Raw genomic sequence first — 25,189 nt, 5'->3', positions numbered from 1 at the left:
AAAACTTGGAGCCACCGGTTCGTACGGTACCTCCTCGTACCAACACAGCCCCAGCTGGGCCACCCTCGCTGCAGACTCGCCAAATTCGACCGCCATAAAGTCCCGCAAAGCCATCCCTGATCACAAAACACAGAAATGTGTCTGGCGAGTCAAGTGAAACGCCGCAGCTTCTTAACATCAAGTGGCCAACAAGGTTGACAATACGATTCTTTTGAACTTGGCCCGCATGGTGGCGTGACGGCAAGCTTGACTTCCCCTCTCGACAATTTGGTTGAACTTATCACAGTTTTAGGGTCATTACAAAGTCGCTACCAACATCGACACCGTCGCGAAACCGTATTCAATCGCCCATTTAGGATGCTAAGGAACTGCAAGTTAATTACCAGAGGTGGGCATTTTACGTAATTTTGCTGGTCCGTCGTTCGTCATCCGTCATCTTTCTTTGTGACACCCTGAATCGTAATCGTCGGTCCCTCAGTCACTCGTCAGTTTAAGTCCGTCAGAAGTCTGTTGGTCCTTCAGCCGGTCCCCTTTTTAAAAGAGTTCTCGTCCGACCGTCCGCAAAATGTTTGTTTTTTTTCAATCCCGGGCACTGAATGCCCACCTCTGATATCTATTAATGAATAAATTAACTTAATGATCTGCTGTTACCCGCCGCTTAATTTACCAGGCAACAGTCAAATAAGGGGAGTACCGGCCCTTTATTTTTTTTAGCACTGATTGTGGTGGAAAGTCTACAGAACAAGTTTATCCAAAGAAAAGTATAGACTTGGATTGAGTGTACAAGCCTGCGGGCATGGGTGGGTGTCCCCCCCCCCCCTGAAAAAAGACCATTTACTTTATTTTGTTCGCAAGGCTGCTATGCTGGACTGCCTTGAGATGAGTCATATTCTCTAAATATGCATAGAATCTTCCAACTCCATCATATAAAAGCACTTGTAAAGGGTCACATTCGCCGACTATATTTAGTGTGCAACTTTATCACCACTAACCGCTAAACGTAGTGAACTCTACAAAAAAACAGGCCCCGAACCAACATAAATTTAACATTCCTGATAAAAGCTTTACCGTCCAATCAGCTGAGGGTGCCTCGTATGAAACAAGCGCATAGGAGTTTCATTTCTATCATCAGCGATTTTTTTTTCTGAGCTAATTTTGCAATGAAACGCTGCGTAAAAGTGTGGGCCCAATTGGGTCATATAAACTGCCCGAGCCGCATCACTTTTGGGTGATTGGCAGAGGAGCATGTCGATGATACCGACACGGGGAAAAGGATGGCAGGATGAGGCCCGATCTGTATGTGCATGTTGAAGATTTTGCGCAATCTGTATGTGAGCGAAGTGAGTTTACCCACAAAGTTCCATGATCGTTGGCTAAAAATCCCAAGTTTTGCAGCGAGCGTGGCCTCCGACCTTGATCCACAGCTTTGAAGCATCTCGGCTGTTGGTGCGGGTCATGTAGACGCCGCTCGTCTGATCCCAGCAGCTGCCCGCCGCCCACTCAATTAGCTTCTACAGCTCAAACCCAGTGAGGTCACCCCCTTCTCTGTTTCTCCTTCATTTCCTTTCCAACTTGCTGTATCAGCCTTTCAAACATGGTGAGGAACAAGCGTTGGGGACAGCACGGCGGCGGAATGAGAACCTGAAAGGGTTGCAGGCAGAAAAGTACATGGACGATTTGACTAGAGACGAGTGGGTGGATCACCCATCAGCTGTGGAATCGAGAGGTCGGCATACGGAGATACGACACCTAGGAGCAGAAACACAGGAGAAAAATCCAAACAAACGTTAATTGCTTAAACCACAGGTGTCAAAGTCAAGGCCCGGGGGCCAGATCTGGCCCGCGTCATCATTTTCTGTGGCCCGTGAAGGCAAATGATGTGTTGACTTCGGAGGTCTCTTTGAAATTGTCTTCGCTGTTAACACACCATATGAGATATTGCAAGCATTTGTTCCTAATCCCTCCTTTAAAATACATTGAAAAGTAGTAGAAGGAATTATTTACCGACTTCTGATTTCAAAACGAGTTATCCATCAATTTGTTGCGTATATGTGGTAATATAAGGCTATCATACATTTATAGGGGTTCACAGTCGTAACGGCCCTCCGAGGGGCTCCATGACTATGATGTGGCCCGCGACAAAAATGAGTTTGACACACCTGGTTTGAACCCTCATTGAGCTTAAATGTTGGTGTGTGTTGAAGTCTGATATTGTCTTCTGAAGGTTGTTCCCCCCCCCTCAATATTCGCCTCTCCTCAATCCCCAAGCAAACACGCACCCAAGAAAGTGGGCTCCAATTACAGATTATTTCACAATCTTGCTCACCTTTCACTCGCGCACGCACACACACGCACATTTTCATTGATCGGACCCATTTTATATCCTCTCTCAGTCTTTCTTTGTGGCTGATCTCAAATCATCCGCTCTAATAACTCATCAGCGCGCCTGGTCAGCAAATCTCATTTATCACAGTCGCTCAGGTCCCCTTGCCGCCATTCTGGGTTTACCCCGAGTACCCACAGCAATATGGAATATCACCAAGTGAAGAAAGGGCAGCGCGCTCGTCTTTGCAGAGCAAACGATCTATAAAGCAATATAGGAGTTTATGAGCTATGGGCGTTGTTTGAAATCAGAGCGAAACAGTCTATCCACCTTTGTTTCCTCTCATTCAGATTCTCTTTTTTTTTTTTTTTTCAGGATGTCTTGTTCTCAACGTACGGAGACTATAATGCTGGGCATGTTAAAAATATCACACCGGGCTTGTTTATTACATCAAATGTAACAGCGATAGTCAGGCCACCGACAAGTACTGTTGCTATTACTGTAGAGCTCATTTGTGCATCTTCTTGTCTCCAGTTTGTCCCGGTACCGAGAACAAGCTGAGCACCCTTTCAGACCTGGACCAGCAGTACCGCACCCTGAAGAAGCTCTACGAGAACTGCGAAGTTGTCATGGGTAACCTGGAGATAACCAGCATTGATCGGAACCGTAACCTCTCCTTCCTCAAGGTAACCAATTGTTGATCATGATGACGCGCGGGTTGATCTGCCTGGAGAGAAACTCAAACAAAAGCGAGATGGTTCAGAAGTTTCAAATCCAGGGAGAGCGACACAAAAAGTGTTCCTCCTTCAAAGAAAAATATTCACACACTCAATATGACATGAACACGTCCAGACGTGTAATATAGCAAAACTCAAATGTATATATACTCCCTGATCTTTGAAAAGCAAGGCATATTAATAAAGCTCAATTACAACTTCCTTCTTATACATTATATTACAAACACCACCAAAAACGCCAGGCATTATTTTTACATTACAGGAACCAAGGGGAATTTGCAATATCCGAGTGCTTAAAAGTTTAAAAAAAAAAAAAAGGTTGATGATATTCTCCAAAGGGGCATGGGCAGATTGTAAAAAAACAACATATTAATCATATCAAACATATACCTTCGAGCCAATTCCTCCAACTTTTTTTTTTTTTTTTTTTCACTCCACCATGATCGTGAGCCAGAAAAAAATCCTGCTTCTGCACTGCGCATAATCTGGCAATGCTTTCCCCCGCTGGCATTCCGCAGGGGTTTGAGCGCAGTCTTTAGAAGTTTTACAAAGATCACGCACATATCTTCATGCCTCACCAAAACATAAACACGTGACTCAGCATTGTCTTTCAGACGACCATGTTGTTTGAGGACGAAGTTAATAATGCTACAGTGACCCAATTTACGTTTTTTGGAAATATGACCCTTTTTTTTTTTTTTTTTTTTTTTTTTTTGCTTTGCGTTGCAAGCAATGATTTTTAGTTCGGGCCACTAGATGGCAGCTGCTAACTTCACAGCAAGCAACAGTGTGTCAGATAGTGAAAAATTCTTCAAATTTGCGACCAAGGTCTTGTGCCAAGCTGTTTATTGCCACTGACTGTGAATTTGCCTTATGAAAGTCCACTATCTTAATACTATTATGCAATGCAAAACGCCATAGGTGGGCCAACAAAATGTGCAACGATGTTGCAAGCAAAACATGCAGTCAGACAGTATTGCAATGTATTGATTGATTAAATGTAATTTACTGCCACCTGGTGGCCGATACGACACACCAGGAAGAGTGGCACAATGTCCATTGAGTTCATTCATGAAAAATATGACTTTAAACTGCAGAGCTGGACACTTGACCCTTTCTTGCCGGTCCGTCCTCCGTCCGCGACGAGGGTAGTACCCTTCCGTCCTTGTCCCTCCGTCTTTATTCATAAAAATTAGCGTCCCCCGACCCCCATCCGTCTTCGTCCTTTTAAAGCGCTTCTGTCCTTACATTCCATCGGTCTGCCGGTTTTATCCGTCAGTGTAACTGGCGGACGTCCGTTTTCCTGACGTTTTTTTGCGGGGACCGGCGAATTTCTGACGGACGAACTGATGGACTGACTGACGATTACAATTCAGTTCGTCACGAAAAATGACGGGTACCCTGGGCGCTGACGGATGACTAACCAGCAAAATTGAGTAAAATGCCCCTCTCTGGTTTGAACGTTGTCCGTGTAAAAAGCGTGACACAAATATTTTGATTGCGTGACCACACGTTCTAATAAAGCATCTGCCTTAAATGTTAATGATGAAGGAAGTGGAATTAAATGGTGCAGGTTACATGCGCGTTTGCGCATTCTCATGCCATGCTTGTGCTTATAAATCACAACAATGGCTTGGAAAGTTCAAGATGAGGCCGCTGTTGTTCCAACACCATGGACAGAGACAGCATACGCGCGTCTATGTGTGTGTGTGTGTGTGTGCGATTCCTCACAGCTCAGCACCATGGACAGACAAATGTGTGCGCCATCCACTTCGTGCTGTTTAATGAAGTGCGTGCAGTCTAATTACTGGGCCAGCGCTATAAAATGAACACCATAAACAGTCCCATTAGGCTCAGCATCATTAGGGAAACAATTAGACATCTGGGGATTGTTAAGTGGATGTGAGGGAGGTCAGGTCTCTGGAGTTTAGGTTGTTACCATGGCAACTATTGGTCACAGCGAGACCCCACCATGACTGTAATACAGTACCACCCTTTGATGCTCACCTCTATGCCTTCATTTGATATAATTGTATTTTAACTCATTAGGAGATCTCTATATCGTCATTCACAGTTATTGCGTTGGTTAAGAGATGTTTGTACATTAGTTGGCTAGATGGTCGGTTGGTTAGCTTGGCAGATGGAGAAAACTGTTGTCCAGCTCATTATGATCTTCCAATTAAATGAGCCAGATGGAAATGTTTTTTTTTTTTTTTGTTTGTTTGTTTTTTGCACCATACTTTTATTGAAAATCAACTTTTTACATACAATTTCTCGCTGAGGCTTGTTATCAAAACAGCTTGTTGAGTCCAACCAAACAATTGCATTCCAAAACTGCGATATCTCAATTTTCACTTTTTAATACTGTGCCATTTGTCATATTTTCTCCAAAACGGAGCCCTCCCATAATTCTTTGATAAGACACTGTCAGTGCATAAAGTCATTCAGATGACAGTGGGGCCTCAAACGAGGGCTGGGGCGCACGCAAAACAGGAGTTACTGGGGTGGCAATTGAACAAAAACAGCAGCTGTGCTCAAATTACAGTCTTGAGATTGTGTGTAGGCATGCGTGGGTGCGTTTGGCGGTGGGTGCTTCTGTCACGGCGACGCAGTGATGGAGCGGCTAGGAGCGATGGACGGGACAAACGCTGACAGGTAGATAGATGGAATTGCTCAGCGACCACTCCGGGTTCAAAGCGGATCTCTGACTTCCCCATCGTCCCCATCGACAGATTCATTTTATTTCCCCGTCATTCTGCGGGATAATACATAAATCTTTCCTAGTAGGTCATCCTGAAGCTTTACTCATTGTGCAAAACACAGTATATCTTTAGACACTGTCGAATTATAAAGATTGCTTGTTTAAAATGCCCTAAGATAGCGGGGGGGAAAAAAAATGCAAATCATGGTCAACTAATTGCACTGTCCACCTTTAGTTCACACAAAGACAAAAAATGGACTTGTAACTTTACTGTAAAATGACAGCAAATGATGGCAGCGGGGACACCAACCAGTATTTGACTGTTATTTAACAATGCACCTACTGTTATGTATTTTAGCGGTATATGACTGTCTTTTGGATTACAGTACATGACAGCAGGATAACCGTGTTATGGTATTTTTACACGCCGGTTCATATATGAAATCTGCTATGTAAGCAACGATAATAACAAATTAGCTTTATATGGCACTTTTCTGGAACACACTCACAACGGATACCTTATTCATGCACCCGCACATTCACGTCTTGCGCATAGACACACCGAATACATGATTCGGACGGAGCGGGATTCAAACAACGGACCCTTTGGTTACTGGACAACCGGCTGTACTTCCTGAGTCACGACCACCCCGTAGTTCGCATTTATCATCCACAAGTCCTGTTAATATCGAAGCCATCTTGATTTTTTTCTTCAATTGTGTACCTTCTTGTGCTTCTACCTTTAAAGTGGAAGTCAACCCTAAAATGTTCTGAACAGTAATATGGTCTATGCGCCTACACTAGTCTAAACATGGCATTCCGATGAATATTGCATATGTGGAATATGAGTTAAGCTGCAAAATCCGCCCGTTTGAGCCATCTCAGGGAGCGGCCACTTTGACACTTGTTTTCGACTGAAAATGACATGAAAGTTGCTCACGGTTCAGGTAACAACCAATCACGGCTCACCTGCTTTCTGAAGCTGAGTCAGGATTGGTTGTTACCTTAGCAACTGTGAGTAGCATTTTCAGTTGGCAGTAAGTGACAAAATGGCCGCCCCCGAGATGGCTCAAAACGGGTGACTTTTACTACCTAACTCATATTCCACAAACGCAATATCAATGCCGTGTTTACTCTCAAGGGGTAGCATAGTACATATGATTGTAAAGAAAATTTTACGGTCGACTTCCAGTTTATCCTATCACAAAGGCATCCGGCAACATACATGCAGCACTATCTTTATACTGTCCAATTACAGTTTGTTTTTAGTTAACCTAGCATTAACTGTTAATTTACACGTTGGGATGAATATTTAACACTATTTCACAATTTAAAAACAAAAATACAGTACGATACTGGAATTTTACAACAATCCAATAGTTTAATGCTGTTAAATTGCAGTTATCTACTGTTCTTGTGAACTGAGTGATTGAACTCTTAATTTGGATGAGTATATGACATTATTTTGCAATTATAATTATAAAAACCAGTAGGATACTGTTGTAAATTCACTGTGTAAATGTGTACAGTGCTGATACACGACAGCGGTGCCTTGACATAAGAGTTTACATAACAGGGTGGTTAACGTCGTGTGTAGTGTTTTCCAATTGCCTCATAGTGAGGCCACTTAAGTTCCCAAATCTACTCCTTAGGAAAAGACCAGGTGGAAAGATCATGTGACTACACTGACCAATGCTCAAAGGGGATCGCCAAGCCTTGGCCTGGCATCACCCTCGATGTTAGTTGGCCACCGGTCGCCGATCACTCAGAATGACCCGTTTTCTCAGGAGTGATTCGGGGAGCTGCGCCAAGTGGCCCCTAAGCAGCTAGCGGTGTCACCTATGCGGACGGACTCTTCATTAAACTTGGATCAATATGGCGGCCAGAGCTAGCAAGCATAAGGCAGGATGCCAAGGTTGCCTCAGAGAGTCCCGCGACCAGGCATGGACGTGGACGATGACCAGCACACGCACGTCTGCGCACAATATCATTCCCGCCCCCACTTATGTTGGCAAACACATGCACACAAGCTCCACGGGCACGCTCACTGAGGTGCGTGGGGTGTCGCATTCAGACAGCCGTGCACACTTTTCAGCCATCTTATATGCAGCAACCACCGGCCGAGAGTGACACAGAGGGACAGATGACGTTCTCATGTCCGTGCGCTTCTCATAAGAGGCCAACCAGTGACTCCTCGTGAAATGCTTTTCTTGGCTGCAAATGAAGACTTTTTAATGGGGTTTTTTTTCCCCCTCACTTGGGTGTTCCCATGAGAAAAGTTGGTGACAGGGAGGTTCAATACCACACGCCGACCTTTTGACCTATTAAAGGGAAGTCAACCCAAACATATTTTTTTCAAGAATATGTTCTCAGCAGGCCCACTATTTGAAACAAAGCAATATAATTAATATGAAATATGAGTTAAGCAGCAAAATTCACCCGTTTTTAGCCATCTCACAGGGCGGCCATTTTGTCACTTCTGTCAACTGAAAAGGACATCACAGTTGCTCAATGCTCAGGCAATGGCCACAGCTCTGTTTTCTGAAGCTGAGCCATGATTGGTCGTTATTTGAGCCCTCAGTGTGTGCAATGTCATTTTCAGTCGACCGAAGTGACAAAATGGCCGCCCCCTGAGATGGCTAAAAACGGGTCGATTTTGCTGCTTACCTGGTATTCCACGAACGCAATATTTATCAGAATGCCTCATTTCAACTATTTGGCTCTTATAGAACATATGCTTGGAAAAAATATGTTTGGATTGACTTCCCCTTTAAGTCCTGCACAAAAATTGATTTGCAACATGATGTGAAACCCGTTAAAATATAAATGCGTCTGATTTAAAAAAGCTGAAGCTGCTCCTAAAGAAATATCATGTACAATGCAGAAATCGGAGGCTTCAAATACAGGATTCATTTCTTAAAAGTCAGCTTGGATATGCTCCACCTATGACTGTGAAAATGCATGGATGTGCATCAATTAATTATGATCCGCCCAAGATGCACCTGCGCCCGAACCTGCAAAAGCAATAAGACCATATCGCAAAGGTAAATTGCCATTATTGTGCAGGGACTCATCCTGATGCAATACTCTACCCTGGACTGAGCAACAGTCAGTCCCACGACAGACACAACCATTTACACTCCTCGGTTTCTCTCACTGAATTATTGGTGTGTCGGCCATAACCGACGAGCTAAATTCTTCATAGTCGGGCGGAACGATATTGTAAAAACATGCAATATGAATTTTGACTACAGCGATATCGATATCATTCCGATGTATAACGTACCTACGCAGATGACTATTTACTATCTAATGAAAGAAGTACATTTTTTTTTCGTACGGCAAAGTGAGCAATCTCAATGTATTTTTTGCTGATTAATAGTAATGCCCCTCCATAATGTTTAACTATTGGGTGGAGATGCACATTTACCGGTAATGTGACTGGTCAAATTCAAATCAAATGATACAATTCCATAACAGCATCATCGCATGTCTTTGCGATACACGTATTGCGCAGGCCATTATCACGAAATCGATATTCCTTCGAAATATCGCGCAGCCCTACTTCCCAGATTCATCCAAGTCGTCGTGTCGGTCGAGATTCGTGCACCTGCTGGATAGCGCTCGCTCATCTACCTGACCCTCTCCATGCCTTCTTTCAGTTCACAATGAATCAGGCGATCTCTCCAAATATTTGTATGATCGTGTCCTTGAAAAGCTGTCTTGTGCCCCTGGATAATAAGTGTACTCGTCCCTATGAGTGGAAGTCTTTACCATGAGGGACTGCGGCATGTTGAGGAGAAGGCCACTGAGCAGGCTCGGAGCTTTTCTTCTTCCCCCGGCGTCCCCCCCCATCCGGCTCGCTGGATGCTTAATTTCTATGTGCACCGCATAGCACAATGGCAGTCTCAGGGCCGCTTCACCCAGTAATCATGCCATAATTGTCACCTGTTGCTGAAGAGGGGTGTACTCGCCGTGGAAATCATACACTTTCGTGAGACGCCGAACCATGCAGCTGGGTGGCTTCGAAAAGGTTGAGGCTATTTGAGTTTTTCATTTTTAGAGCTCATTTTGGCAACAAAATGCTTGCTGTAGCCATAGTGCCCTGATGCATCGCATTGTTTAGTAATTGTGGGGTTGGATGAAAAAAAACAAAAAAAACATGACAAACTTGTTTTGTATCGATCCTGAAAGGTTTCTGCAACTGTAAGGTTTTTAAACCACAAAATCTTTAGTGTCATGGGAAATGAATACTGAAGTAAAATTGAATGACATTTGGCCTACGAGCGAACCTCCAACAAGGACGAACCATCCTAACGATGTTTGTTTGTTTGATTGGGGAAAAAATGCTTGGCATTCATCCATGTACAAAGTGGAATACACCCCAAGTGTCTTAGAGTGAACATCGTCACATTACTAACAAAAGCAATAGCACACGAATGTGAGTGTTGTTGTACGGTACATCACCGACCATTGAGTCCAACATCACGACCCTGAGTGTAATATCGTTAACCTAAACTGTAAACGCTGACTGCATTGGTGCAACACTTCTACACTTTTACTGTACACGTATTAACAGTAATAAGCAACGCAAAAATTATTATTTATTTAACAGTTATCCAGCTCTGCTAACATTTTGTGCCATCTGCTTAAAAAACGTCAAGTTCATAGTAAGATGTGGCACCTAAACAAATGCTTGAAGGGGAAGTCAACCCAAACATATTTTTTTAAGAATATATTCTATGCAAGCCCACGACTAAGGCATTCGGATAAATGTTGTGTTTGTGGAATACGAGTTAATCCACCCATTTTGAGCCATCTCCAGGGGCGGCCATTTTGTCACTTCTGTCGACTGAAAATGACATCACAGTTGCTCTGGGCTCAGATAACGACCAATCATGACTCAGCTTCAGAAGACAGGTGAGCTGTGAGTGGTCGTTACCTGAACCCTGAGCATTTGTGATCGACAGAAGTGACAAAATGGCCGCCGCCTGAGATGGCTAAAAGCGGCTGGATTTTGTTGCTTAATTCATATTCCACGAACACAATATTAATCAGAATGCCGTGTTTCAACCAGTGGGCCCGCTGCGAACATATTCTTGAAAAAAATATGCTTGGGTTGATAAATTTAATTTGCACAGAATGAAAACTATAGAGCGTCCTTCACCATGCCAAACAATCTCATTGTTTGATGTCAGCTTTGCCTTTTCCCATGGTCAGACAGGGGTTACAAAAACAAATACAATATGCGTACACAGTCCAATCATGTGTATTCAGCCATTCATCTGTGCACCGTCATGTCTGCTTCTTTGTCAGAATGATGTGAGCAGACTGTAGCTTTCAGAGGTGGATTGAAAGTCTTGCAGCTTCCGCACCACTCGGGGTGGCAAAGTGATTTCCATTAGATTAAAAGGTATGGCCATGAAAGCGTGCCACAATCAAACCCTCGCCAGTCATCAAGATGATCCCGTGGCGCGTCTTTTGCTTATCAAATTGTAAAATATTGTCCGCGACACCTCGTAACAGAGCCCTAATTAATGCATTAAATCAATTCGGAATCGCTCTGCACAGTGCCGAGCGGCCTGCTGGGGCGGCGACATTACGGCAAATGATGGCTGCAGATGTGCGCCGCCAAGAGGGATGTTCAAGCCTCTCATCCAAAACCGTTTAGTGCGCACACACTCCCTGACTCGAGCTCTGACGGTGCGAAACATAGCTGCGGGATACTTAACGTGTGATACGCGTTTCTTAAAGAGTGAATTCTCTGAAGGGATTATATTTTGGAAGCTGTGTATTCTACAAAAGAGCAGAAACTGTCAAGACACACACTCGGCTACAAAAGTATTGGCTGAGTGAGGCCAATTTCTTTATTTTCGCTGTAGACTGACATTTGTGTTTGACATCAAAAGATGAATATAAGATAAAAGCTCAACATTTCAGATTTCTTTTCCGGGTATTTTACAACTGGATCTGATCCTGGTGCAACTTGGATCCATCTGTCTGAACGCACACATTTTTTTTTCTCGCGTGTCCAACAGATGTTTGGTTGCTCAGGTTTTGATTATTCCAAAATAGGTGTGGAACATCAAGAAAAATCGAAAAGCTGTCCAATCCATGCTGACATGGCCCAGAGATTTTTTTTTATTTTCAATAGGACCTAATAGTGTTGCTCGGGGTACCAGTACCGTACCGTGATTTTTTGGCATCAAAAACGGCTCAATACCATTTTTTTAACACCGGTATTAAAAAAAAGGAAAAAAAAAGAAATCTACTTGCTGCTTGCTAATTGCTACTTGTTGTTGCTCACCATCAGAAAATGATCAAGTCTCTGTGACTTGACTTTGTTATTGCAACATTGCACTTTAACCCATTAAGGACGGGAGCGCATAACCGCGTTTCTACCTTTAAAGCCGGAGAGCGTATATGTCATTTTCTTTTTTTAATCCAATTCTCGGTCTCTTAGCCGATGCAGTGCATCAGAATATACATGTGACGTTGTCGTGAGTTGTTGGAGCATATCCGGAATTTTTTCAAGGAGTAATGGCCGCACAGTCGAGCTCTAATATAAATCACGGCAGTGATATGGACAACACGCTTGCGGACTTTAAAGCCGTGAAACCATCCAAACGTGACGTATGGTTAAGATATATGTTCGTAGACAATGACGATTTCAACGTCTTTGTGAGAGAACACAGCATGGTAATTACCACTCGATTTTTTAAAAAATTAAAAATACTGCTTCACTTGCATCTTCGATTGAAAGAGTAAAGATGAATAAACTCGTGCCCGTGTGAAAGCCACACGGCTAAGCTCTCAAATTCTTTTGGAATTATGTTTCGGCTTCAGGGGCTGAGATATGAATTATTTTGTAGGTGGCGAAAATGTCAGGTTTTCAAGGGTGACTCCAAAGACGACAAAAGAAAGGCGACGCAGGAAGGAAAGGAAGTGTATCACAGAAGACTTTACTGAACATCACTGTATGGAAAACAGGAAGAAGATAACTAAACGGAAGTTGCAACCCTCGTGAGAACTCGTCCCCCAACACATCCCTCAAACCTTTAGTTCCGTGGGGGGGGTTATGACAGCAAACACCACAACTGTGGGTTTAAGGGAGGTGTCTCACCTGAGAGGGGCTTCAGGCTTTAATGGGTTAAGCAGTTGAGATATTGACACGTTATTTGATATGTGAACAAATGAGCTGAATAACTGGATTCTGACATAAGAAAGCTTTCAAGAGAGATATGTGCGTGTGTAAGTTTTATGCCTGGCCTATCTTACATTTGTGTATTAAGAATGTTACACATTGTGATTAATATTATGAGAAGCCTCATAATCAGTGGTGAAGGTCACTAGCAATGAGGAGGTGGTGCTGGACTTGGAGGAGGAGGAGGATATGTGATGGTCTTATTGGCAGAGAAGGAAGAGAATGGAGCAGGAACCACAGCAGTAGAGATGTGTGACAGGCTGTCTTACTGTCGCCACTTGTATTGTATATAGAATATTACCACAAAAAAAAATAGACCCAAACATAACTGTCACCGCTCACCGGCTAGTATTCTTGTTAGTGTTGTACGTTTGGCCGTGGGTCGCGTGCACTGGGGGCGTCTCCATGTTAAATCCCTCAGCCAAATTTCTGGCCCAATGAAGTTAGCCCTCGTATAACTGAAATGTTCTGGGATTTCATTGGTTTAATTGGGACAACTAACCGGGCTAAATGCTTTTACACCTACACACAGCGGTGCAGTCCAACACGCAAGACACATACCTCGTGCCGCCGCAAATCAGGACATCCATCGGCGATTAGGATTTGATTCAGGGGTAATGAAGCAACTCGGCGCTGCAACGTGCTGTGTGTCACAACTACACGTGACAAAAACGGCCACCCCGATCACGCACACGGCGCACGGATAGCAGGCCTCTCAAATTTGACACTGTTTTAATTCACATCACAGCTGCTTGGTTATCCAGCCTGAATGCATTTGCGGTTTACAAAGCTCCCAATGGTGCCGTTAAGGAGAAAATACAAACGTGGACATTTGGCTTCTGGACTATTCCTCTGAGACGACTGTTGTGCCACTTTTCCTCTGTGTGGAAATGGTTCTTTTCGTGTCGCGGTCTGCACTTTGAATTGTTGATTTGTAACCTTTTCTGGGTTTTGTCCCTCCACATCGGACATCGTCCTTTTTTTTCTCCCCCATTTTGTGTGACAAGAATCGCTACTCTAGCTTCACCTCATGAGTTATATATGTCCACAAGGTTTGCCACGGTGTCACAATTCGAGGCGGTGTGATGATGCCCGTCACACACTCGCTTTTGGTGAACTGGAAGTTTTTACTGTAAATGTGTTTTGACAAGCAAGATGCCTCGCAGAAGCCACTTATAAAACAATCTTCTGCGTGATGGTCAGCCTGTCGGAGACAATAAGTCTCAGCACTGGGAGCGAGAAACTCAACTGCTGCTGGAAGCAAACAAACAATCACCGGCGGGGTGCAAAGCAAAGTCTGACTGCCGCAATTTGATTAAATGTGTTCATGTCGGAAGTGCCTGACCACCGCTTTAGACGTAACATATGCACTAAAGTAAAGAGACGCGAGTTAGCGGCTATTCAGTGCAACTTCAAAAGTTGAATCCAATGCATTCTTGGGCACAGAACAACTTCTGATTCGTTTAGATTTTGCCCATAGGAAATGATGGACAAAGAAATAAGCTGGTTCATGTCCATCCGACTAACATGTTTTTCGCTCACTTTACTTCGCCGTAAAGGCACACATACAACACTACGTGTCACAACATGCGATGATTAAACTTGATAAAACCAGTTTATAAATTCATCACACTTTATATAACCAGTTTTCTCTTTTCATATCATTTCTTAGGTTTTCATACAATGCTGTGCTATTTTACTTTGTTAAAAATATGTACCGTCCAGAAAAAATGTTTTTGGAGGGGTCTTCATGGGAACTCCATCAGAGCCATTGCACAAAACATTGACCAGAGCCAGAAAAACATTTGGACTGTACACAAGAACAATGGCATTGACCTTAAAGTCGAAGTCAACCGAAACATATTTTTTTCAAGAATAGGTTCTATGCAAGCCCACTAGTTGAAACACGGCATTCTGGTTAAAATAATGCGTTTTGCGTTTGTGGAATAAGAGTTAATCCACCCCTTTTTGTTCATCTCAGGGGGCGGCCATTTTGTCCCTTCTTCTGTGGACTGAAAATGACATCACAACTGTTCAGGGCTCAGGTAATGACCAATCACCTGTTTTCTGAAGCTGAGCTGTGATTGGTCGTTACCTGAGCCCTGAGCAGTTGTGATGTCATTTTCAGTCGACGGAAGTGACAAAATGGCCGCCTCCAGAGATGGCAGAAAACAGGTGGATTTTGTTGCTTAACTCATATTTGACAAACGCAATATCAGGAGAATGCCGTGTTTCAACTCGTGTGCCTGCTGGGAACATATTCTTGAAAAAAAATATGTTTATTTTTTATATAAAATAGGTTGATTTGCTCTTAGTGGCATTTCAAATCATTTCAATGCGAAATATTCTTTTGAAATAAGAGTAAAGTGAGTTAGTAGCTCAGGGAACAAAAAAAAGTCATCGGTCATGGTACCAGGGAATAACTTAAACCCAAAGTCGAGTTGTTTGAAAAAACAACTCAATTTTTACTTTAATGACAAAAATATAACATGAAGGCATGTCACAGATATGCACATGTCAATTTTGTCAATCATCGCACAAGTAAAAGTAAACATACCACAGTTACTTTGTCGTAAAACAAGACCACCTTGTGGTAGATGACTAGCATGTATGGCCACACAGAAGTCTTTCTTTATTTGAATGCGAGTCCTCTCACCTCATGTCATCTCTGAGGTTGATTCATCTATTTTTCCTCATGTTGTTTGTCTCAGGCAAATTGGTTTGGTTTGCTGCTCCTTCTTCATGAATACGTGTTGAAAAAAGGAGGGGAAAAAAGCATGCGCAAGACTAATTGATGTTTGCTGAGCTGAGGTCTTATGATACTCTGATGTGTTGCGTGATCTGCTTATGCCTCGGCCACGCGTCCTAGTGGGCTATATTGTTTTAGTTGGGGATTCAAAATAATTATCGATGAGACATTAAGCTGATATGAGCAATTATGGCATCATATCAATAAATCCTATATCGTGAAAAAAAAGCTCTCATCAAAAAAACAAACTCAAAGAATGAAAATGAAGCCGTACTTTGCTGTCCGTGCACTCCTTTCCGCTGAATACGGCCTGACGTAAACGTACATTGAGCACACTTGAACATGGCCTAGATCGTCTGGGACTTCTTCACTGTTTTAGAGCAGGACGTTTTGCTTACCCCAAATGTTCAGCAAACATCCCACGAGTAGGGAAAGAAAATCAACGAGCTTCAACACAATAAATCCTTTCAGCCACTAAAAACATCGCCATCACTACAACAGTGTTTTGAAAGCCTACCAAGACGCCGGCGCTTCTAAAGAAACTGCCCGAAAGCCAGCCATAAAGAAAGACCCGGGGCTTGTTTCCAACCCCCGCTGCACTTGAAAAGTGCAAACATTTTGCCAGGGATGACTGGAGGGCTCAAATGATGTGCGATTTCATCAGAGCTGGTCGGCCATCGCTTGACGACCAATCCTTTACCATCGTTGAGGACGCTGGATTTTGTCGGCTAATAAACAGCCTGGTGCTACGCTGTATGCTTCCAAGCCGTCACTTTTTGGGGATGTACCGTATGTCTTCCAGCAAAGTGTGATGTGAAAGTAGAGGCAATAAGGACACAGGCTCCACGACTGATTTCTGGATGCGTGATGTTAGCCCTGCTAGCTTTGCTAGCTTGCTAGGTCTGACCGCACATTGGCTGGATTTGACTGTATTTCTTTTTTACAATGCGCATTTTACACTTGCAGTACTTGTTAGTGCATTTTATGAACCCCTACCCAAGAGTTTGTGGACTCCTATGAAGCCTTTATTTTTGTTTTGATTTTGTAGCTCCCAGCTGCATCCAGGAGAGTGACCTGGCAAAACCCTTTAAAATAAAACAACATGTTGATGTACAATTTCAAACAACACCATGTTCAGTCATAGCTCCCTGTCCATCCGTACTCATTTGTATGGACACGCCATTTGGATGTATTGACTGTATCTTTTATTATGCACTGAACCAAAGTTTACATTTGATAAGCCATTAAAAGGCAGTATTTTCTTAAAAAGGACATGTGTGCGATTCTTGAAATATCTTTTGTTAAATTTCTGTTATAATAAAGTTGTCATATCAGGTTAGGAGAAATCTTTTGAGTATTTCTTTCCTCCAGGTGTGCACAAGCGACAGTTAACTGAATAAGTTAGCGATTATCGTACGGGGCATCGACATCGGCTTGAAAGAGGTGCATCCTAGTTTTAGTACTTTCTCTCCAATTAAGAACTCTAAGCAATAGCAAAAAGATCAAATGGAAGCATTCGGGAGGTTTTCTAAAGACATCCACCAAGACAATTGAACAGTCATCTTCACAATGACATATTCCTGCACTGGGTTTTCATTTATTTCAAAGTCAATGGCCCTCTCAAAGGCATGTGATTTTTTTTTTTTTTTTTTTTTTTTTTCTAATACAGGATTCCTCCAAATCTTGAATGTCACGCCCAAGTGCTCTCAGCATACTTGGCAGCCAAATAGCCCCATGAGGTGAAGAGGTGCATGCGGCTCTTACGCAGCCTATTGAGGCGAATTGGTAAACAGGTCCCCGCCCGCCCATTGACTTTGCCACCACGTGGAGGATTCACATTGCACCGCCCGCCGCCGCCAATTCGCTCGGCTCAAACTGTTGAGAGTCTCTGCTGACATGCGCCACTGCACTCTCCTTGACTCAGTGGCAGAGTGCTCTATATGTATGGAAATGAGTCGTAATCACCATAATATGTGTCCCATCTTCTTGTATTGTAACCGCGTTATTATATATTTTACCCAGCTCGATGCCTTTTTGCCCTTTATTCATCAACTTTCGCTCTCTTTTTTTTTTCCTCGGGCTTTCCATCTTCTCTTTGCTTTTGTGCTGCCCTCCGATGTTTACTTTCCCACTCATCCAGGTGACAGAAGCAGGTGTGCAATTAATTATGCTTAAAAATGCCTCCTGTGTGCGGCGAATTTCCCGCCTCAGCGTCGCCGCGCCTCCTGTCCAAAAAACTTCCCTAATTTCTGTGACTTTGTCGAAACATCTTCACCGCCACCATCTCATTCTCAAGTGCCAATAAGACCGCAGGGTGTTTTTGTTACTGTAGCACCGTTGTCCCGAGCCTGTCTTAAGCATCTCATTATTTTCCCCATGCTGTTGTGACTTGAGTATAATAAGAGTGAGAGCAGATCTTTTTTTTTTTTTTCTCTTCACGCCAGGATCCCTTTTCCTGACCTGATGCGTTCTCGCTTGATAAGTCAGCGCTGCCTCTCGCAAATGTGTCAGTCAATAAAGTATAATCATCTGTGAGCATAGTTTTGCAAAATCCTTTTGAAATGATGTTATGCTGGCGTTTTCTCAAAATCCCGGGTGCTACCCGGAGGCAATTCCTTAGAAGAAAAGGCAGACATTTCCATGCATATTCGCTGGAGAAGCTGCCTGAAAAAAAGGCTTGCCTAGGCAATTAGCCTGAAACGCCCGTTTTGTTCCTTTTGCCTGCATACGTTTCTGCTAATTCCTCGTAGGGGTTTCTGAGTCCTCGTGAGGTGAGCTTGTTTAACTGGCTGTACAGAAGGACGCCTTCTCCCTTTGTACAGCCAGCTCGGTTTCCTCTTGTCCGTCTATCTCCGAGCACAATGACTGCATTGTTAACAAGATCACTTCAAAACAAACCGGAAATTTGGCTGAATGACATGAGTCATATCATTAAAGCAAATTCATCAAGACTAAGGCTTGGAGCTGTATGTGTCAAAAGATATTCATAGCCATGAATACGTTGATCGTACATGGTAACTTGCAAGCACAGACATTCTACGTTCTGTGTATCCAATTTTCATCAAATGACACTCTAAAGCACAGGCAACCCAAACGTATTTTTTTTCAAGAATATGTTCTATGCAAGCCCACTAGTTGAAATAGGGCATTTTGATTAATATTGCGTTTGGGTAACAAGAGTTAATCCACCCGTTTTTGTCCATCTCTGGGGGCGGCCATTTTGTCACTTCTGTCCACTGAAGATGACATCTCAGTTGCTCAGGGCTCAGATAACGACCAATCATTGCTCAGCTTCAGAAAACACTCGAGCTGTGGTTGGTCGTTACCCGAGCCCCGAGCAACTGTGATGTCATTTTCAGTCGACAGAAGTGACAAAATGGCCGCCCCCTGAGCTGGACAAAAACGGGTGGATTTTGCCATATTCCACAAACGCAACATTAATCAGAATGCCCTATTTCAACTAGTGGGCCTGCATAGAACACATTCTTGAAAAAAATATGTTTGGGTTGACTTCCACTTTAAAGTAACGTTATATGCATTCAAAAAAATACTGACAGGTGTTACGCTAAAGTTGTCCTTGTGAATGGCAACAAAGCTCAACTAAGCATGCTGTTGGATTTACTAGAAGCATGACACAAAATCCAATAGCAATGCTTGGCAGTGGTGCATCTTGTTTGTTGAAACTTGGGCTTTTTCTTAGGTTGCCCAGTGTTTCAAAAAAATCTTCCAGAATTCTAAAGAGATGATGACAACTGGAAGTATTTGGGCTGCCTGAGATTTACTACAAAGGTTCCGCCTTGCAGTCTATCGTATTCAAGTCATATCTGATGTCAACAACGTGTTTGTTTTGCTACTACATACCTAGAGAGGTTAAAGATAAACTCACACCTGCTAACGTTCAGCATTTTCTACACTTTGATGATTAAATCCGACTTGTTTGGCGCTGCGTTTTTTGGCCCGAGCGTAGTTGCCCGCATGCGGGTTGACGTGCTGCAGATAGGTCAACTGAAAAGCCTCTTTGCTCCACAATGGCTCACTACTTTATGAAGATAGTGGGATGGAAAGAATACTTGCAATGCGTCATGTGTAGCTGACCTGTGTGTGCAAAGTCTGCTCTTAGCCGCACAGCAGCAGCTGCCCTCATCGTTGCAATTTCTGAAGCGTGTGCAGGGCAGCTCAGCAGTGATGTTCACAAGAGGAAAAACAATGATGCCTCAAAAGATACCATAGATTTTTTTTTTAGTTCTGATTTTTTTTTTTTTGGTCAGAAACAGTTTGCATTTAAGGCAGCAGGTGGGAAATGGTCCTCGCTGCAGAATCCCTCCTCCTGATACTTGATTGATGATACCAGCGCCTCCAATGACTATTGATCTCAAAACCTTTCATCTTTATACTGTATTTCCATGTGTATTTAATCACAGAGGGGAAGTCAATAATTTCTAATATAAGGAAATGACAGAGAAAAGGCAGAATAATCCTTTAATTCAATTAAGTGATTTACCAGAAAATGATAAGTATTTTTTTTTTCTGTTTTTTTTTTTTGTTCTCCGTGCTCCCGCTTGAAGACTTTTATTGACGTTGCTAGGCAACAGAGAACTCTTGTATATTCATCTTTTTTAGCGTTTTCTGGACTGGGGGCTGTGCTGGGAGAAGGGGCACAACGGGAGCAGCATCGAGCGCGCCAGCCAGCAGCCGGGTCGGGTGGCGACGCAGCCTCAGTGAGCACCCGGGGCTTGCCACGCAGTTAATGATAGCCGGGTGAGCTGAGCAAACCCCCAGCAGTGAACACAAGGCCACAGTGGGGGTCAAAGTAATGGCAGGGTATGACTTCCAACCAGGGGGCGGAAAAAAGAATCCCCCTGCAAGAATGCAATGTTCTTTTCCTCTATTTTTTTTTTTTTTAAAGAAGCCAAGACGCCAAGTAAAACAACTGTTTGCTCTCCAACAAACATTTTTTTTTTTCTGATGGTCCTCACAATAGGCATCCACACTGTAATAAGTATGCTAATCAAATTGTTCAATGAAATGAATGCCGCTCCGTTATGATGTTGTTCTCTCACTGCGGATGATTGACGCACTGCAATCAAGCTAATAAACACCTCCACTTGTGTTCCATTGTGTTTGTGCTACAATAGCCTGGCCAGGCTGGGAGCTGCTATATGGACGCTCGTATCGGACACTTGCTATTATCCACAAGCGTGTAACTATCGCTCTACAACACTTGCGCTTTTTCGGCCGCGCGCCTTCTCCTGGCCACACTTATGGCAAACCCATTATTAGTAATCTGTGAATTTGCGCACAACCACCAAAGAGGCATTCCTCACACTTGAATGTCATTGAAGGCCGTCGGAAAAATAGGGCACACTTGACATCACTTTGAAGGAGAACCCTTTTTTTTAAATTATTTATTCTGTAGGAAGTACATTGAACATGTTTTATTTAATCAGAATACTTTGCTTATAATTGGTGGTCCATCAACAAAAAAGGGCTAAATGTGTGGTGCCCAAACTTGTGTCACAGATCGGGCAAGTCACTTTAATGTAGACATATTTTGACTATTGGCAAAAATGAGAATCCTGTGCTTTCACATAAGCCTCCAAAGATTCGTCTTTTAACGCTGGGGGCCGTGCAGCATGTTTGAACTGGAAAAGCTCCAATATTTTCGGCCAGATCTATCCTGTCAAAAAAGCTACAGTAGATGTAACTCAAAACATGTGTTTGATCATCCCAGTAAAATAGCTTTTACTCAGTGTCTCTACATTTCAAAGTTTTCTCCAAGTAACTTAACCTAATTTAATTGGGTTGGGTTCAAGTTGACCCCAGAATTGACTTGAAAAACTGGGTCGATTTTGACCCCAACACAATGCAAGGGTTTTAAAACGTGTTCATGAATATTGTAACTAAATCCAAGTTTCAAGTCCACCAGAGAATACAAGGGCAGATTTGTCAGGGAACGCCAGCATTTTGGGACAACATTTAGTGCAGATCTATAATGGGGGTTCATTGTTTAAAGATGTAGTGCACTGGCTCCCAGTGCATCTCGATTTAAGATTCTCCTATTTGTCTTGAAATCATTAACTGGCCTGGCTCCGGAGTACCTCTCCGAGCTCCTCCACTCCTACGCGTGCACCTTCCCGCAGCCTCAGGTCCGCGGACCAGGCGCCGCTGGAGGTGCCGAGGACCAAGCGGAGCCTCGGGGGGGGGGGGAGCGAGCCTTTTCTGTCGCTGGTCCTTCCCTCTGGAATGAGCTCCCATTGGTTGTTAGGCAAGCCCCCTCTCTGTCCATTTTTAAAAGCCGGTTTCTTTTCTCTGGCTTTTGATCAGACCTGAAATTTTCGGCTCCACTCCAGGTGTCAATTGTGTTTTGTGTTAATTTATTGGCTTTATTTGTTTATATATTTTTTTATTTATAGCTTATATATTATTTATATCTATATTTATTGATACTTGTGTATTACGGCCTTTTATTGTCTTTATTTCCTGTCTACTGTTTGTAAAGTGCTTTGTTACAGCTCTAGCTGTTATGAAACACGCTATAATACTGTATTGTATTGCATCTTCAATCCCTTGTTGCATTCAAATGCCAACCGCATGCTCACATCTTCCTTGCAGTCAATCAGAGAGGTGACAGGCTACGTGCTGGTGGGCCTGAACCAGTTTGACTACCTTCCATTGGACAATCTGCGCATCATCAGAGGTACCAAGCTGTATGAAAGCCGCTATGCTCTTGCCATCTTCCTCAACTACAGGCGAGATGGCTACTACGGATTGAGGCAGCTGGGCCTTCGCAACCTCACAGGTAAGAAATTCCTTGGTGCTTCACTTGTTGTTATGAGCTTCAGAAGGAAAACAAGAGCACTTGAAGGGTACAGAAAAAGTTATCATCCGTCACCTTTAATCAACACGAATACAGCCTCTGATGAAGAAAACACATGTTCTGCAAACATCCATGGAAGAATAATTAATATTTCAAAATCGGTGGATATGAAGTTGCACACAAGTTACAAAGCACCCCTTGTCAATCAAAACAAAGTTGCAGGATAGAACATGAATTATTTCGGTGAATCACTGGCGGTTCCGAACCAGATGTCAAAACTTGAATCTCCTCTGCCGATTAATGTTCCCTTCAAACTACAAAAATATTTTTGTTTTGCTCATTTGGAAAACGTCACAATTCGCCGCTTGTGTTTGACTTATGCACATTTAATAGGCACAAAATTAGGGCTCCGAGTTTGATGTCACGTCACTGCTACCAAATTCATTTTGCGATGATGTATGGAAAGATGAAATGTCTGCGAAAAGCCTTATTTTCCCTTTTAATTAAATTTCTTTTCATGCACTCAAAATTGTTGCTCTCTTGCTGGGTGTGCTCAAAAATGGCTGTTTTGGGGTTAGTATTCTTGTTTACACGCGCACACACCCACACATTTCTTTCTCCACACTGATTTGTGGTCACGGCCTGACTATCTGCTCATCTAGAGAGGTGGTGCAAGCCAACATTATGCTTTCTCGTAGATTTAAAAAAGCTCTTCACAAGAAGAAGCCGCTCTGCCATTTTCTCCAGTGAATCATTTCCTCATTATGACCTTTAAGAACATTGAAGAATGACCCCTGTTGGGGGTCATTGCTACATCCGGCATAGCGTGAGTCAAGTGCTGCATCGGGCATCCCGGTGGCATTATTGCGGTTTAACTGTTGACTTTGCATGCAGGAGACGACTGAGAAATTCGACTGATTATTTGGAGTGTGTGCAACAAACCAAAAATTGGTCTTTGGCATCGATCTCGGCGGACTTTGGGGCAGTTGACTGAAATCCGTTGCGGTGGTGTTCTTCCAGTTAGAACAGAACAACGTCCTCGAGCGCGTCAAGTTGCGGCCAATGGAAAATTCACTTCCAGCGTGCATGTCCTCCACAGTACAGCCAAGGAATAAAAAAAAAAAATGTACCACAAAACTGCCAGAAATCTCAACAGCTTGTTGGAAAATCAGCACAAATGAAGCTGCAGTAATTGTGTCAGCTTCCAAATCAAAGGCACAAACATAGGCTCAACTACACATGAACTCTACAACATACACGTAATAGTGTATTTTAAAACTCACACTGTTACTGGGGAATAAGGGCGGCTGCATTTCTCGAGCAAAGATGTTCAGATGTATTTTTTTTTTTTTTTAACATTAATCAGTGAGTTAGCGGGTTGGTCAGAGTTTGTATTTCAGGATTATTTTTAATGATTCTTACACAGTTGGGCACACACTGGGCGTGAGTAAATAAGGCGGGCTTTTAGCCTTGTTTTGAGTCACTGACACTCTATTGACTGGACCAATTTCAAGGCTGTTTGTACAACATTGATTGTATGGTGGGTGGGGGGGCAGGGGGTGCAAATATCCATGATTAGAAATATTGGAAAGTTTAAGCAGAATTTTGAAGGGATTTCTTAAACCCGGAATTTCCATAAGTCACTTGAATCAGTCATGGCTCAAAGGCACTGCTACATTTATAGTTGCAAGAAAACGTATTTCAACCTTTTAGAATTACCCGGGTTTTGGCATTAATTGTCCATAAAATGTAAAGTGGAAGTCAACCCAACCGTATTTTTTTTCCAGAATACGTTCTATGCAGGCCCACTCGTTGAAACAGGGCATTCTGATCCATATTGCGTTTGTGGAATAAGAATGAATCCACCCGCATTTAGCCATTACAGGGGGCGTCCATGTTGTCACTTGTGTGATGTCATCTTCAGTCGACAGAGGTGACAAAATGGTCACCTGCTAAAAACGGGCGGATATAATACAATGCAATACAATTTTATTTGTATGGCGCGTTTCACAACAGCTAGAGCTGTAACAAAGCACTTTACAACAACAAAGTAGCCATATTACAACACGTGAAATCAATAAATTAACAGCAACAATAGACACCGGAAAGGAGCCGAAAATTTCAGGTCTCAATGCAATTCAAAGGAGAGAATTAAAGCAATAACCAAATGGTGCTTTCTGACATAGCTCAGAGTCCTGAGTTCTGATCGAGATGCTGCGGAGAGGAAAGCGTGTTTGTCTATTGTTGTGAATTCTATGAAGATCAGAGCAAATTTTGGGACCAATATATGCCGAAATCCCCAAAATTCCAAATGGCCGTCTTACTTTCTCGGACCATCTTCAATTTAAGGAAGCGTGTTCCTAATTTGATATCTGACCCACTCTTAAAAAAACCAACAAAAAAAACCAAGGCTGCAAAGCACTGGCCTACGCTGCACAGACGATGCAGTGGCTGCTGAGAGACCGTTCAGGCGTGCATGGACACATTGAGGAGCAAGAGGTTTCTTTGACCTTTCCTGAAACAACACTCAGGTGCACACTAGAGAGCACAGACCGCCGAGCGAAAGGCTAAAACCTGGAATAATCATAGTTCAAACGAAGTCAAGTTGACTTCTTCCTGGATCCGAGGGAACTTGAAACTGTAACAAGACGATTCCTG

General features: G+C 43.1%; 1 protein-coding gene across 7 annotated transcripts in view; it reads left to right on the top strand.

Moving 5' to 3' along the window:
* The window catches only part of LOC147154035 (receptor tyrosine-protein kinase erbB-4-like), a 201,262-nt gene that overhangs the window by 71,246 nt on the left and 104,827 nt on the right, over positions 1–25,189 (top strand). For all 7 annotated transcript variants that reach the window (XR_015088049.1, XR_015088051.1, XR_015088050.1 and 4 more), the window contains exons 2-3: positions 2,858–3,009; positions 22,327–22,513. Coding sequence is in view for 3 of the 7 variants with exons in the window: in XM_086039840.1 (XP_085895966.1) it covers positions 2,858–3,009; positions 22,327–22,513 (339 nt within the window). In the remaining 4 variants the exon portion in view is untranslated. The remainder of the gene's footprint in view (positions 1–2,857; positions 3,010–22,326; positions 22,514–25,189) is intronic.

Source organism: Filicampus tigris, chromosome 1 (genome assembly GCF_054856515.1).
Source record: "Filicampus tigris isolate MCC_2025a chromosome 1, RoL_Ftig_1.0, whole genome shotgun sequence".
Classification (NCBI taxonomy): domain Eukaryota; kingdom Metazoa; phylum Chordata; class Actinopteri; order Syngnathiformes; family Syngnathidae; genus Filicampus; species Filicampus tigris.
Note: the sequence above shows the minus strand (reverse complement) of the source record. Positions and strands in the feature narration are given on the sequence as shown.